The 14,549-nt window shown below is 36.8% G+C and overlaps 3 protein-coding genes across 5 annotated transcripts; 1 reads left to right on the forward strand and 2 right to left on the reverse strand.

The window, feature by feature from the left end:
* Positions 1–1,754: 1,754 nt before the first annotated feature.
* On the forward strand, positions 1,755–5,136 carry LOC148905862 (uncharacterized). 2 transcript variants are annotated; one of them, XM_089039073.1, is made up of 3 exons: positions 3,025–3,291; positions 3,571–3,717; positions 3,800–5,136. In XM_089039073.1, the coding sequence occupies exons 1-3, from the start codon at positions 3,276–3,278 to the stop codon at positions 5,134–5,136; spliced, it is 1,500 nt and encodes a 499-aa protein (XP_088895199.1). In that variant the 5' UTR covers positions 3,025–3,275. The 2 variants fall into 2 exon arrangements, 1 of the variants encoding a protein (XP_088895199.1); XR_016121539.1 differs by lacking the exons at positions 3,571–3,717; positions 3,800–5,136 and adding an exon at positions 3,492–3,541 and having other exon boundaries at positions 1,755–3,291.
* LOC148905863 (uncharacterized) lies at positions 4,946–7,653 on the reverse strand. 2 transcript variants are annotated; one of them, XM_089039070.1, is made up of 4 exons: positions 7,522–7,653; positions 7,128–7,321; positions 6,836–6,999; positions 4,946–6,644 (listed from the first exon to the last, which is right to left on the reverse strand). In XM_089039070.1, exons 1-4 carry the CDS (start codon positions 7,535–7,537, stop codon positions 5,462–5,464), a joined length of 1,557 nt encoding a protein of 518 aa, XP_088895196.1. In that variant the 5' UTR covers positions 7,538–7,653; the 3' UTR covers positions 4,946–5,461. The 2 variants fall into 2 exon arrangements, with proteins under 2 accessions (XP_088895196.1, XP_088895195.1); XM_089039069.1 differs by lacking the exon at positions 7,522–7,653 and having other exon boundaries at positions 7,128–7,403.
* Positions 7,654–10,363: 2,710 nt separating this feature from the next.
* Positions 10,364–14,504, reverse strand: LOC116297605 (G2/mitotic-specific cyclin-A). The gene is made up of 8 exons (XM_031705864.2): positions 14,112–14,504; positions 13,725–13,983; positions 13,449–13,612; positions 12,395–12,694; positions 12,072–12,212; positions 11,553–11,666; positions 11,138–11,271; positions 10,364–10,549 (listed from the first exon to the last, which is right to left on the reverse strand). Exons 1-8 carry the CDS (start codon positions 14,292–14,294, stop codon positions 10,498–10,500), a joined length of 1,347 nt encoding a protein of 448 aa, XP_031561724.2. The 5' UTR covers positions 14,295–14,504; the 3' UTR covers positions 10,364–10,497.
* Positions 14,505–14,549: the final 45 nt, after the last annotated feature.

Here is a 14,549-nt window from a genome sequence, read left to right on the forward strand (position 1 = left end):
CTTTGGATTAAAATGGTTAGTATACTGTGAAGATGGTCAAAACTATCTTCTAAATAATCAATTGCCATGGGTCATTTTTAAAAAGAACATTTACCATAACCAGGCTAGGATATAAAGTACTCCAAGGACACACTCAGTGTTCGATAGGAAAAATTCAAGGTCATCAGTATTAATAATATTAATATGAATTAATGATATGAACTGTTTGACACCAAACCATTTTTCATTAGATTAATTAGCCGCATAGTAGCTCTCAATCTAACTGATAAAGCATAACACACACCACATCAAGTGTTTGAACCTTGTTTTTATTATCTCTATTCTTAAAATTCATTTATTGATGATATTGATAAAATTATTTTCTGCTTCTATTCATTGATATCGTTAACTGAAACCCATCACTCACACCCTCCTTTGCGCATGTCAAGTTTGTTTTGGAATCACAGAACCTTCACTAATGAAGGTAGTTCATTTTACATGCAACTTTGATAATAAGGAGTAGAGAAAGATATCAAATATTTCCTCTTATTACTGAAAATCGTCACCCAGTAAAGGATGAGAGTTACCATATTCCTTGTAATATTTGAATTATACACACCAGGACACGTGCAATGCACCTTACAGTTAATGTAAAAAAATACTTCTGGCAACGACATCTTGTCTCAGGATCCATTAATACTTGTGGGATGTACTATCCTGAACTGCGCACGTGTCAAATATTTGATAAAGTTTCTTCTAATAGACTTCTTAACTTGCGCGTATTGTTTTCCTACTTTAAAGCACATGTCATTCCCTAGAGCATTACTTTTTTGTTTAACGGTTGTGCATGAGAAGGCACATGAATATGGATACAATCAAACACATAGTCTCATTCTCAAGAGAATGACACGTGGTCTGAAATGGGACATTACTCTCAAGGTAAAGAGGTCTATTACGTTAGCACTTGTCAACAATGTTTTGAATATTCTACTTGTATTTACGTCTTCAGATCTAGACATTTCAGCAGCAATTTTTTAAATAAAACTCTAACAGATATTATGTTTTAAATTTCAGGTTTAGACCACATCAATACGCATGCTCAAGAAACTTTTCATAGCAAACCAACACTCTGCTGAAGAGGGCGGTCTGTCCTTCGTATCTGCAAGAGAAAAAAATCGCTTTAAAGTGTCACATCAATGCTATTTGAAGTGAGTTGTAACGCTTTGAAAAAATTGTGGTTAGTAATAAGCAAAAAAAGTATTAGAGAGAGAGACATGTTGTTCTGTGTCTTTTTATGTGAAATCAAGAAGGGAAAAGTCGAAAGTGGAATATAGTTGAGAGATGCGGCATTGAAGGTACGACTTGGTGTCAAAGGCTCTCTGGTGTCATAGTATGGTGCCTGAGTATAGAAGAGTTAGAAGTTTAACAGGAAACTTTAACGATGCGATCACTGCCCAGGACGAGAATGAGATTTACAGTGATTGGACGCTGCTGTTCGACTTCCAACCTTTGCACTGTCCGTTCATTGCCATCTTTTGGGAAGAAAATCTAGGTTAAGATGAGAGAAAGAACATTCCTTTTCCCCTCCTTTCCCCTCCCCTCCCCCTCCCCAGGGAAAAAAGACAACGGCCGAAATATATCGGAGGCTCTGTCCAAGCAGGTCAGGTGAGATTTTGTGTCAACACTTCTCTCAATCAAATTTGTTAAACATTAACGTTGACAAATCTAATACCAATGTTTGTCATATGACCGATCATTGTTTGATTTGCGATCAAACAAAGCGATATAGACGCGTAAGCCCTTCATTACGATACGAAAACGACTAGATGACTTAGCTTATTGCAAGAACTAATCTCAGATGCAGACGAAATAAGCTACATCGAGTGTAATCTTGTGATGTCACCTTGAAGTCTCGCGCAGCTAACACGAGGTCCAATAACTTCCAGCCTTGAGATCTACCTAGGCCTATTTGTAAAGCTTGGTGCTATAATTGATTTGCATTGTAATTATGTCTAAGCAAAGAAGTGGCAAGAGGAAGAAGAAGGCTAGTACACTTTACCTAAAAAATGACATTGCAATAGCCATGAACAAATAAGGTAAGATAACCAATTTGCACAAGTCACAACAAACAGTCCTTTGACAGAAACGCAAATTGGTTGCGAACGATTAGCCTGAGCTAAGGTGATGGAGTTATGAGGTCTTGAACAAACTCCAAATAAACAGTCGATGACAAAACATGCAAAATGAATCTTTCCTTTAAGAAAAAATCATCCTCTTATTCAGTATGCAAGTGCTGGCTTTGTTCTCATTTGAAGTGCAATGAAAATACATCATTATCGCCAGGAACCAAGTCCAACACCGGAAACAGCCCTAGAGGGTTTGTGGAAGCCGTCCCTCAAACGTTAAACAAACGTGGAAGCAGCTTGTGCGCTTATGATTTACGAGCAAAGATGAAGAGTGTGTTTACAGAGACAAGTCAAAACTGTATTATCAGTACCTTAGGGGCAACCGTCCAAAGCGATCAAGATATCATTAAATTAGATCAAATCGATAAACAATCTATATTCTATTCTTGTCAGTCAAAATTTCTTCACAGTGGCGATAAAAAATGTACGGAGTGCAGAAGAATAGATTTGCATTCCTTTTCGCATGTAAGAGGCCTTGACCTAAGAATGAGAAGAACATACGAAGACTCGGTGGCTACAAATCACGATCACTTCACCAGCTTCGATTCTAAAGGTACCGAAAAACTTGTGTCGATTTTTTCCAAAGACTGTGCCGATTATTTGTGTCATGATGAACAAGTATGTAAAGGCAGTTGTTTGATTCATGGAATACAGTGTGTTCGGTGCTTGGGAAACCAAGGTGAGTTGAATCCCGTGTGTAGAGAGAAATCACAAATCACGAATTTCGAGGCATTTGTAGCTCCATTTGGTGAAACCATAGACCAAGGAAACATAGATAGCCATGACTCACTCGATAACCCTTGTGAAAGGTCAAAACTTGTAAAGGAATAGGCCCTTTGCAGCTAGTGGTCACGTGCTTGGATACCGCTTAGCAACACAAAACTGGAGAGCAAGCCTTCCAGTAAACAAAAGTTGTAATAGGTCAAGCACGCGTGGTTTTATACGATAGTTTCATCGTTCAAAACGCTTAATCCTTTTGCCCTATCTACAAACACAGTAAGATAATCTTAAATTCTCTCCTTTGGACTCGATTTTTGGTTCGAAGTAACGATATTCTTCGCGTTATCGCGAAAAAATTGTCACCGCCGGCCCGCTCGACGGCTGAAAAACATGGCGACTTCGCAAGGTATGTACTTCAAAACTCTCCTTTTTTTTGGTTTCTTTTCAATTATTGGACTTCTAAAATCTCTAAAATAACAGTTTAGATTGTGAATGGTGATCGATTGTAATTGGACGGCATTTTAATGGACGATTTGTTTATTTTTTGTGAGAGTGATTCCACGTCTAAAGTCAAGACTAACCCATGTTTACATATATTCGCTGTAGATGTTAGAACTCCCGACGAGCCATCACATACCAAGAAAAATTCTTCGTACTGATATTTTTATATTTATTTTTGTTTTAGATGAAGTAGAAACTCAAGACATCTCTATCTTTCCTTCCCTCACCTTCGATGATGTAGGGAGCTACGCTATAGAGAAGTCTGGCTGCACAAGCACTTCGAAAGCGTACAAATTTATGGCGGAACCAGGCTATTTACATGACGTTAAAGGTACTTGATAGCCAAAATGTTTTTTCTATTTCATTATGATATGAATGGCAGACAATTCACACTAATTTTTCCAATTTTTTAGTGATATATACCGACCAGTGCGTGAGAGTTAAATGCAAGTGTTACCGCTCAATGAGGAAGTCTGAACCACCGCACATTTTAGAGGTGTCAGTCCAGAACAACAATTTGACATTGCTGTCTGGGCTGTGCTCATGTGTAGCCGGGGCAGGTGGATACTGCCATCATGTGATCGGGCTTCTTTACTATTTAGCCCTTCTTAAGCAACTGGGACATCGGACATTGCCTGATGAGCTAACATGTACCAGCATGAAGCAGCGTTGGAGCATACCTAGAGGATCCAAAATCGCACAAAAAGAAATACAAGACGTGCTAGTGAAAAAACCCCAACTTGGCGCTTCGTACAGTAGATATATCAAGAGTAATTTGTATTCCCCATCTACCCAGTATCCTACCCTCACAAAAGAGCACTTTAATGGCTTCCAACCACCTTATCCTCTCTTTACAACCATTCTGCCCAATCAAGATCAACTTGGCAATATCCCATTTGTACAGAGCAAGTTTGGAAATGTCCCAAAAGGCTGTGTCCTGTCATATCAACAAAAGATGTCAACTGACTACATCATAAATGATTTTACTTGCACTTCTTTCCCAGAGCTTCCCCTCTCAAGTGCAGAGGACAGATTTAATAACAATGTGTCAATCTGTCTTGACAGTCGTCAACAATCTATATTTGGAACATTGTCTGTGACAACAGAGTCATCACTGAGAGTGCAGCAGCAAACAGTCACTCAAAGTCAGAGTGATGTATGGCACCTGCTCAGAAAAAAAAGGGTAACAGCAAGCAAATTTGGCATTGTCGCTCGCCGGGTGTCACATTTTGACACCCTTGTCAATCAGCTAAACCCCACCAGATTTGTACAAACTGCAGCAATGAGAAGAGGCATTGAACTTGAACCACATGCTGCCATGGTCTATGCTAGCAATGCAAAGGGTGGAAGAGTAAACCTCTTCCCATCTGGGCTGATTGTCCACCCAAAGTGCCCATGGCTAGGTTGTAGCCCAGACAGGAAAGTTTATGACCTTGATGCCGTAAATAATGGTCAGAATCCCTTTGGCTTGTTAGAAATAAAGGTCGTTAAAGAGGGGGAAACATCATTTGACAATGTGAGGTATCTCACCAAGGACCAGAACACTAACCAGTACAAACTGAAAACAACAGACATTTATTATTACCAGATCCAGTGCCAGCTTGGACTCACAGGATTAGAATGGTGTGATTTTTTCAGTTACATTGACGAAAATTTGTTTGTTTGCTCTAGAATTAATTTTGATTCAGTGTTTTTCCAGCAAGCAAAGGACAAAGTTGATAGTTTTTTCTTCAATTACTATTTACATTAATACACTAAGATTTTTGTTGTTGTTCTCAAACCATGGCCAGATTTCTTATGATAACATAAATATAATAAAAAATAAATTAAGATTATGAATTGATTTGTCATTAATAAAAATAATATGATATTTATCATATTAGTATTATATTTATTTGTGCTATTTAGATTTTGTGTTTGTTCATTAGTTTTTTTTTTTGAGTTTTCATTTACAAACAAATTGAAATAGTTACAAAAAGCAATCCAAGACACATGATAAACCAACCTGCATTAAAGATTATCTAATGGGTTATGTAAGCCACATTAATCATACATTCACCAACTTCTTACAGACACTATGCCTCATTATTACCATTGGATAAAATAAGTGGGCCTTGAAAATTTGTAAGGAGGCAGGCTACAGTATATAACTGATTGACTGAACCTAAAGTGGACAATGGCACATCTGAATCAAAAAAGTGGTACTCTTTGACTCTTCTTATTGCCCTCTCGACATGAATTCTAAGACTTGCTAGTGTCTTTGTTTTTTGAACATCTGCGGCAGAGAATTGTTCCTGACTTTCAAGAAACGGAGGAATATTTAACTCTATCCGCTTCTCCCTAAGTAAATCTTCAATGTCAAACCCTTTGTCTGCCATGACTGAATCACCAGGTTCTAACAAATCTAGAATGCCGCTGCACCTTGTGATTTCCTTATCACTAATCCCCCCTGTGTAAAGGCTAGAAACGAAGCTAATAGCTCCATTAGGGGTAATGCCTATCAAACCCTTGAGTGTAGTATTACTCTTATAACTAGAATAAAGCTGCGACTGAAGTAGTAGGGAGGTAGGTGTTTGAACAAAAATCTCTGTACAATCTAAAATGACACGTGTGCTTGCATAAAGCTTTTTAAAACCTTCTGGCATAAACCTATCAACATCTTGCCTTGAAGGCCAGATCACTTGACTACCAAGAAGAAAATACAAAAAATTAGTCCATGTGATCAATTTCCTGCAAACTGACGATTTATGTATTCGGAACCTATGAGCTAAATCCTGTCCGAATAGACCTAGTTTGAGGCGTACACAAAACATAAACAATTCATCCACAAGAAGCATATTTCTTGAGTCTGGTCTACTTTCTCTTTCTCCAGAGGCATAACAATATGTCATTTGTGCAGCACATGGCTGCAAAAACTTAAAAAAGAACTGAATATGTAAATAGGATGGGAAACCTGTATAAAATCTTATGATCTCATTGTCTGTGCCAAATCTCTCAAGCCCAAATTTATTAAGTGCTAATTGTTCTGCAGCTTGCCTCTTAATGTCCTCAATTTCTTTTGCAGCTTCAACTTTAACCCTTTTTATTTCAGTGAGGGCAGCTGCAGTTTCATTTCTACTTTGTTCAAGTTGCTTTTGTGCATCTTGGAACTGTGCTCTGAGTGACTGGACTTGTGCTTGTAGGTCATCCATGCTGAAGGTTGTAGAAGTGCTGGGACTATTATCTTCATTGTCATCACTTTCATCTGTCTGAGTGTCTCTGTAAAAAGGTTTTGAAATTATGATGACACTCAGTTCACACTCAGTTCACACTAAATAAAAAATTATAAAAGACTAAATTATTAAAATTATAAAATTATTTTGGTTTAAACCAAAATAAACATCAAGTACAATTCCATCAGTCAAGTCTAAATGAAATGTATTGAAGTAGAAATATGTGATATTCATTACCTATCTACTTGTCGAATTATCTTTCTTCTTGCTTTGGATTTGGTTGACCAGTCAAAGATTGATGGTACAGCTTCTCTTTTTAGCAACTGACGTCCAGAATCAGTGGGAGGATTGTAATCTTCCTCAGTGAAGTGTTTTGAGCACACTCTGGTACTTTTGTTAACCTATTATAAATCAAATGTCCTTTTAATAACAATGTAACTGTATTCAACTATTTTTATCTTCATTACAGTTTTTTAAAGATCCACAGGCAATTCGTATTGTGCATTGATATTGTTAGATTCCTATATACCTTGAAGTGTGGGCCCACATCTCTTCGTATCTTCACCAGCCATTCCTTTTTCAATTGCTCATCCCTTGCACGGCCTGGTAAGCGGTGAAACTTTAAATCAGGATGATATCGAGAATCTCCGTTACACAAGGGAACACAACAATGATACGAAGAATTTTTCTTGGTATGTGATGGCTCGTCGGGAGTTCTAACATCTACAGCGAATATATGTAAACATGGGTTAGTCTTGACTTTAGACGTGGAATCACTCTCACAAAAAATAAACAAATCGTCCATTAAAATGCCGTCCAATTACAATCGATCACCATTCACAATCTAAACTGTTATTTTAGAGATTTTAGAAGTCCAATAATTGAAAAGAAACCAAAAAAAAGGAGAGTTTTGAAGTACATACCTTGCGAAGTCGCCATGTTTTTCAGCCGTCGAGCGGGCCGGCGGTGACAATTTTTTCGCGATAACGCGAAGAATATCGTTACTTCGAACCAAAAATCGAGTCCAAAGGAGAGAATTTAAGATTATCTTACTGTGTTTGTAGATAGGGCAAAAGGATTAAGCGTTTTGAACGATGAAACTATCGTATAAAACCACGCGTGCTTGACCTATTACAACTTTTGTTTACTGGAAGGCTTGCTCTCCAGTTTTGTGTTGCTAAGCGGTATCCAAGCACGTGACCACTAGCTGCAAAGGGCCTATTGGAAGCGGTAGAAGAAACGTCTGTTGTTGGTGGTGTTGGTGTATCATGCTCAGGGAAACGATTTTCTCTAATGAAACACAAAGTAATGGTCGCTAAAGATAGTGGATCACACACAAGTGAAGATGATAACAAGTACATTAAATTGAATAACAATTTCAAAATGGTTATTGAAACTTCGTTGAAAGACGATAAAAAGATGGATAAACCAATGGTTTGTGGTGAAGAAAACGTCTGGGTTAGGATGGACCGTAAAATGAATCATGAACGTTTAACGCCCATGGGAAAGACTGGAAAAAATAAGAAGTTTGCGATAACAGCAACTGAAGAAAAAATGACTGAGAGAAAAAAACAAATGGGAAACAGGACTTTTAAGAAAGAAAACTTTGTAGATAATACTGCGGGAAGGATGAAGGATTTCCCCTTTGACCAAAGAAAGGATATTAAAGAAATAAAAGGTAATGAGAAAGTGGGAGAGATCCAAGTGACGGAGGAAAAATGGAAGACTGTAAAGATGGCTTGGAAGCCTTCAGGTAATGATCTGGACAAGGACTTTTTCACTACTTTTCCTGGAATAGCATTTAATATTAAAGAAATACGATTCAAATTTCATGAAGATTGGAGAGATGTTGTTCTCAATAATCACGTTTTGCGACATTCTGAACTCAATTCTATCTTAACTGCTCACACTTTCGAACACTTCTTGGAAACACTCGTTAAAAAACGACTTATGGTTCGCTCTAACAAGGGATTAAGAACGATTGGTTCCAGAAGAAAGACGGAGAAAAAGAAAATAAAGAATGGACGAAAGTACCAGAAACTAGAGACGGAAAATGACGAGGACTTAACAGAATTATTGCCTGGTAAAGATGCTTTCCAAGGAAAAGATCACCGTAAAAAGAATAAGAAACGACGTCTTAGGAGCAAAAACAATATCTTTTTGGGGTATATATGTATGAGAATTGTACGGACGTTTAGTAAGAACGTTCTTATTCTCTTATAAGCTTGGTGTTACACAAGAAAAATGGGTGTCAGTTTGTATTTTATTGGCGCAATAAAGTCGCTAAACAAAGTTCAAGGAAGTTTGCTCGCTAGCTACTAAACAGCAGCAAGAGAATGCAATTTCAACAACAATTTTAGGACACGACTCTCGCCCTCTTGAGCAATGTTACTTGCAGCTTTTCTCGTAATGTTATTGCGCTAAAAAATCGTTGATACCCGAAATAGACCATAGGAAGATAGCCCCTTCAATTCAGCAATCTGTTTTTCAGTAAGCTGACATCTACCATTTCGAAAAAGTATTTTTTTTCTTGGGATAACTTTGGGCTAAAATATATTCTAAGGGAACTGGGATTTTTGATTGATGAAAAAAAAGTTTGCCCAAAATGATAGTTTCAATCGAATAAAATTGAAAACACGAATGACACTTGTATTATTATCGACATATATTTACAAGACTTTTATGGTATAATTACATTAAAAAAATAAAGTTAAGTAATTTACTTGATTACAATAACCTGTTTTCATTGGCAATAAAGATATTTGTTGCTCAAGATGCCGATGAAAACAGGTTTAAGGGATTCTGCGTAGAAATTCTTACAATACTGTACATTATTTAGTTACAATAACCTATATAGTTAAGAGTGATTTTACTTATCTTAGGCAACAACATTGCATGCATTAAGACATGTAAAACCTAGTTTTCAATATAAACCCAATCTTAGTATCGATTTTTGCACTCATGGTTGTGTAATAGTGAAAACTAGAGTCACAAGAAAACTATGCCTGCAAATATCATAGAATATGCTATTAGTTTTACTTAACATTTAATGGGTTAAGTTAAACCAGGTCCAGAAAAACAATGAAATTTTGGATTTGAAATAAGAAATATACATACAAAAAAGTATTTTTGCCTACAGAAAATTTTTTTTGCTTCTTGAAGACTTTTTTTAGGGATAGTCCCTTTCATAGAGTGCAAATAATTAATCTGTGAAACACTAATTACTAAATAGTACAAAGAAAGCAATGGAATTTGCAAGAAATTGTGCTATTTAGTATTACTAAAGTTTCACAGTTATATTGTTTGCACTCTAGTTCCTTGTGCCATCTCAAAAGTTAACCATGCCTTTGCATTGAAGCGAGACAAATGGTGAGCTTGCAATGATAGGAACCTTTTTTGACATCTTGGACAATTATTATACACATGTCTATCGTTGCAATCTCACCATTTGTCTAGCTTCAATGCAAAGGCATGGCTACCTTTCAAGATGATGCTGAGAACTGTGAAAGGGACTACTGTCATTTACTAGAAGTCGAGCATTGGCCCCTCCCCCTCTGCCAAATACTTTAGATCTAGCTGTAGCAAGAAACTTTTGATCAAAATAAAATCTAAAAAATGAAGACATACACTTATGGAAAAAAATACTTTTAAAAATTTTCATCAAGAAAGAAAGTTTTAAGTTAGTAAACTATTAGAAAATAAGAATTAAAAATAAGTAAAAATAGACTATTTACAGTTAGAGTTTAGTGTTAAATAGTTATTAGAATATAGAGACACTCTTTTCACACAACAGACGTTCAATGCGTAAGAAATTTGTTAAATTCATTTGGATAAACATTTCTATCTACAAGTACTATTTTTTTTCCAGTTCCTTGTATAATTTGTTGAGATTTTCATTTTCAGACCATGGGCAAGAGTTCTGGGGGTGACAGGTTTGACACACTGTGGTACCTAATGGGAAGTAAATGGTATTAGAAAAATGAATCTTTCAATAGAACTGTTTAACATAATGTCTTCCCATTTCAGACCAGATGTCATTCCTTGGAGTATCATTTCTTTGTCTATAATGATTGTATGTGATCACACATGAATATGAATACAACAAAGAATCAACAGAATGTTTCATGGTCTGAAATGACATTCCATAGCTTGGGTCATGGATGCCAAGGCTAGAGCTTGATGAAGAGCTTTTCAGTTGGTCCTCAAGCTTCCTTTGCCCAAGAGCTTTGAATGGCTGCTATAGAGGCTTTGCACGATCGAGTGATGGCAGCCATGACAGGAGGCAGGAACAATATTGATTCTGGTCTAATCTGATTTAATGAGAAAGGATTCAGTTTCCAGGGGAAAAAGACTATTGTTGTGCCTCCTGTCATGGCTTCATCAATCACATGATGGTGCAAAGCCTCTATTGTGGGTAATAATACCAATAAGGCAAACTTGGAGAAGTTTTAGGTGAGGGTAACCTGCAATGGCCCAGCTTCCCATTCAGGAGGAGTGGTGACATTATCCTACTGCAAAAATGAAATAGTTTGAACTTACTTTGAACTCTTGTACTTTTCTCTTATTGCCTGTTGTTGACGTTTTGGTGCATGAGCAAAAACCCTGTGTAGGTCTTGAATGCAAGATTGCAGTTGATGGAATTCGAGTCCAGTGTAGTGGCTTAAGGTGTCATTCTGAAGGAAAAAAATTGAATTACATTTATATTTGGCTTTTTCACATTAACACAATACTTCGCTTTTGGGGGGTAATCAGTCAAAACCTGTCAGGATTTTTCTCTCCAATCAGATGTTCAGGAATAAATGCTAAACTTCTTCAAAATTATTATTTTTTGTTCCTATTTTTTCCTCGCACATCTTGTTTATCATGAGATTATCTTCTGATTACTCTTCAGCATAATGTGCAATTTAGAAAATGTGAATATTGTGAATAGGAAACTTAGGTTACTCTCACTTACCCAGAATGGTAGTCCTAGAGTGTGTAGTGAAAGTACAACAGCAGATGCTGCAATTGTTGATGGCAGATATTTCACGAATGGGTCACAGTCCAGTAATGACATCTCGCAAAGGTACTAAACAAGAACCACAAAAAATTAATGTTATTACCATTATGCCTGCAGTTAAACATCATTGTTTGGTGTTGGAGAAACATAGCTAGTGTCCCTTTGGTCCTTGCTTTATGGTACTCTTTGCACATGGAATACATTCAGAGGGTACCAACCAGCCCTTACTGTGGTTTCCGATATTCTGCAAACTCGTAACATTGAAATTTGATTTTTTGCAGTCATCAATCAAAAATAATCAGTTCGTAACTTCTATATTCTTGAACTGGTTGCAATGAAAAAAAACTAATTTCACAACCTGCTGAAATGTGGTAGTTTGCAGAATATCAAAAACTGCAGTGAAAATGGAAAATAATAATGCTTTAATTTACACTAGTTTTTATACCATTTTGTCACAGAACCTCATTTACTTACTCTTGCCAGAGATTCTACTTTTGGAGTCATGTTGTCAGGTGTTTGTGTAGCTTTTAAGAATCGCTCTAGAAAATTCAAAATTGTGGGCACTGACAAGTCAAAAGTCAGGACTTTTAGGACAAGCTGTTCCATCTTTAACACCTGTGGATTGGGAAGATCCAGTAAGTTTAGTTGAAAGCACATAGTTTATGACACAGCACAAGCTGGGGCAAGCAATCAAGACCCCTGAAGTTAAAGGTGAGTGCGCAACTGTTAAATCACCCTCAATTCCCTGTTTAATCCATATTACCATAAAGAGGTCTATATACAAGTAGATTAAGTACCTGTTTAGCAGTGTATGTGTCATCTGTGATGTAAACAAACTCTGAAACTTCAGGTGGATAAATTTCTTCAAATTTGGAAGCCAGAAGCATACAAGCAGTCCCAACCAGCTGTAGTTTGCCTCTCACTACACGCATAGCTGACAGAAATCTGTCAATGTAACTGACAGTCAGATACAAGGTCTGTGGTAGGAGCTTGTACTCTTCGCCAACCTCAACCAGCCAGTCCACCAAAATGGCTCTCATACTGCTGTTAATATCATCTTGCTTTCCCATATATGCAGGATTAGCTCGAGTTTTTTGCTTCAAATAAGAATAATTGACAATATTAGTTTTATTCCTATACTGAAATACATGTCATTTTAGGTCTTGAGTTGGATTTTATACCAGCTTAATGACAACTTGAATGATCTATCTTGGTCAACTCTTCTCATCTCGAACATTGTAGAAAGAAAACTCTTTTTTTCAAGTTTTACCCACATCAATAATATTTTTGAAGCATTGCTAAATCATTAAAGACCTATTCTCAAGGGAATGACACATGCTTGGAAATGCATTGTCCATAATTAAGGCCTTCCCTGATAGTATTGCTTAAATTAAGATTTCATTCATTCAGCCGATTGAAATATCTCTGAATTTCAAACTAAATTTGATCAAGGTAAAAGTAGATCATATATTTACAACATTGCATTATTTGCTTGGGGTGTTGAGGGCTTTGTACATTTCACAAATCTGCCAAAATATTGCCTTCTGATTGGTCAATCCATAACAGTTAAGTGGCTTTTGAATCACATGCTATGAGTTTTTCAAGAAACCTTCCAGCAATCTAAATTTTACCATCATCTAAAACCTACCCATCTTAAATAATTCCCCATAATGAAAGTTTTTCTTTTCAGTACTGTATTTTAAATAATTAAGGATGTATGAATGCCGTTCATAAATTTTCTTTGAGCTCAAGGTGATTCAAGTTCAGTTGATAAATAATTTTGAAGCTTACTGTAAATTAAATGAAATCTAGCTAATGAATGAAAGAGTAGTCTTATCAAAGCTATTTTACCTCGGCATTTTTAAGGTATTTGAAGATGTCTTGAGCATATTCTGGGACTTCGAGGACCGGGTCAGCATTTGATTCGATCTTTTCGAGAGCGGTTTGCTTCTCGTTCAAGTTTTCAAATTCTTCATCTTCGCTGCTTACATCCGAGTCAATCACCATAGGCGAATCTATCGACAATAAGAGAATAAGACCATAAATTACAAGGTTTTTGGCTTTTGCATGAGAATCCTTATGACTATATTAAAACGTTCGAATAAAAGATCAAGGACAACTTTCTACCTTCACAAGCTCTGTTGGCGACGAAGACATTCGTCAGAGCAGGTCTTGACAAGCTAGTAACTGCAGGGTTCAAAACATCTTCCTGTAGATCATAGACTGCATTTTCTTGGGCTTTAGAAACTTTTGGTTCATCATCGACGTGGATTGAGAAGTTTTGCATGGAATTTTGAGGGATGGTGAACGCAGATTTGGCATCACGGCAGTAAGCGTTTTCGTCATTCTTCAACCCAGGACCGCCATTCACAGAACTTAATGCAGCCTTTAAAATAAAACCACAGCATATTTTTATGCACACTTTTTAGTATATTCAAAGGAATTCAAATTTTCAAGGTTTCGAAGCTTTAAATGAGTTAAAAGAAGAGTTTAGAAAGAGAGAGTTGTTCAAACCTTTGCCGCTCGGTGAGGCTGCACACGGACTTGCACGTTGTTGGTAATGGTCCCCAAAGCAGCACGTTTCGTTACCTTTACTTGTCCATCTTCTAACCTGGCTTTCTTGAAGGTATTATTAACTTGAATCTCTTGGTTCGAGTTATTTGTCAATTGATAAGCACCACCAAAAGCAAACGACATTTTCTACAACAAGAACTGTTTTGGAAAAGAGTTTCTTTGAACTAGCTTATTTAGCTTCTTTCTTGACTGAACGAGTAAATTTTACGCCTTGTTAAAAAGTCTAGAGCTGAGCACAAGTACACAGCTCACTACTAATTTGGAAGGTAGGTTAAAAACGATGTTTTTCGGTTGTTTTGCCACCAAACTCTTTCGAATCTAGTCGTAATATGGCGTGCAAAAACTGAACGTTTGGCTCTTTATATTTCAAGAAGCCCG

The sequence above is a fragment of the Actinia tenebrosa genome, unplaced genomic scaffold, assembly GCF_029948245.1.
Source record: "Actinia tenebrosa isolate PJP-AT-01 unplaced genomic scaffold, QUT_ActTen_1.0 PGA_scaffold6__47_contigs__length_16458017, whole genome shotgun sequence".
Taxonomy (NCBI): domain Eukaryota; kingdom Metazoa; phylum Cnidaria; class Anthozoa; order Actiniaria; family Actiniidae; genus Actinia; species Actinia tenebrosa.

Bases quoted from the DNA above. Each gene is read 5' to 3' on its own strand.
- LOC148905862 (XM_089039073.1), top strand. The intron at 3,718-3,799 runs GTACTTGATAGC...CCAATTTTTTAG, and splicing joins CTATTTACATGACGTTAAAG to TGATATATACCGACCAGTGC.
- LOC116297605 (XM_031705864.2), bottom strand. From the start codon at position 14,294: ATGTCGTTTGCTTTTGGTGGTGCTTATCAATTGACAAATAACTCGAAC. The intron at 13,613-13,724 runs GTAGAAAGTTGT...TATTGTCGATAG, and splicing joins CGCCAACAGAGCTTGTGAAG to ATTCGCCTATGGTGATTGAC. The intron at 12,695-13,448 runs GTAAAATAGCTT...TCTTATTTGAAG, and splicing joins AATACCTTAAAAATGCCGAG to CAAAAAACTCGAGCTAATCC.
- LOC148905863 (XM_089039069.1), bottom strand. From the start codon at position 7,403: ATGGACGATTTGTTTATTTTTTGTGAGAGTGATTCCACGTCTAAAGTC. The intron at 7,000-7,127 runs GTATATAGGAAT...GATTTATAATAG, and splicing joins ATGTGGGCCCACACTTCAAG to GTTAACAAAAGTACCAGAGT. The intron at 6,645-6,835 runs GTAATGAATATC...ACCTTTTTACAG, and splicing joins ATAATTCGACAAGTAGATAG to AGACACTCAGACAGATGAAA.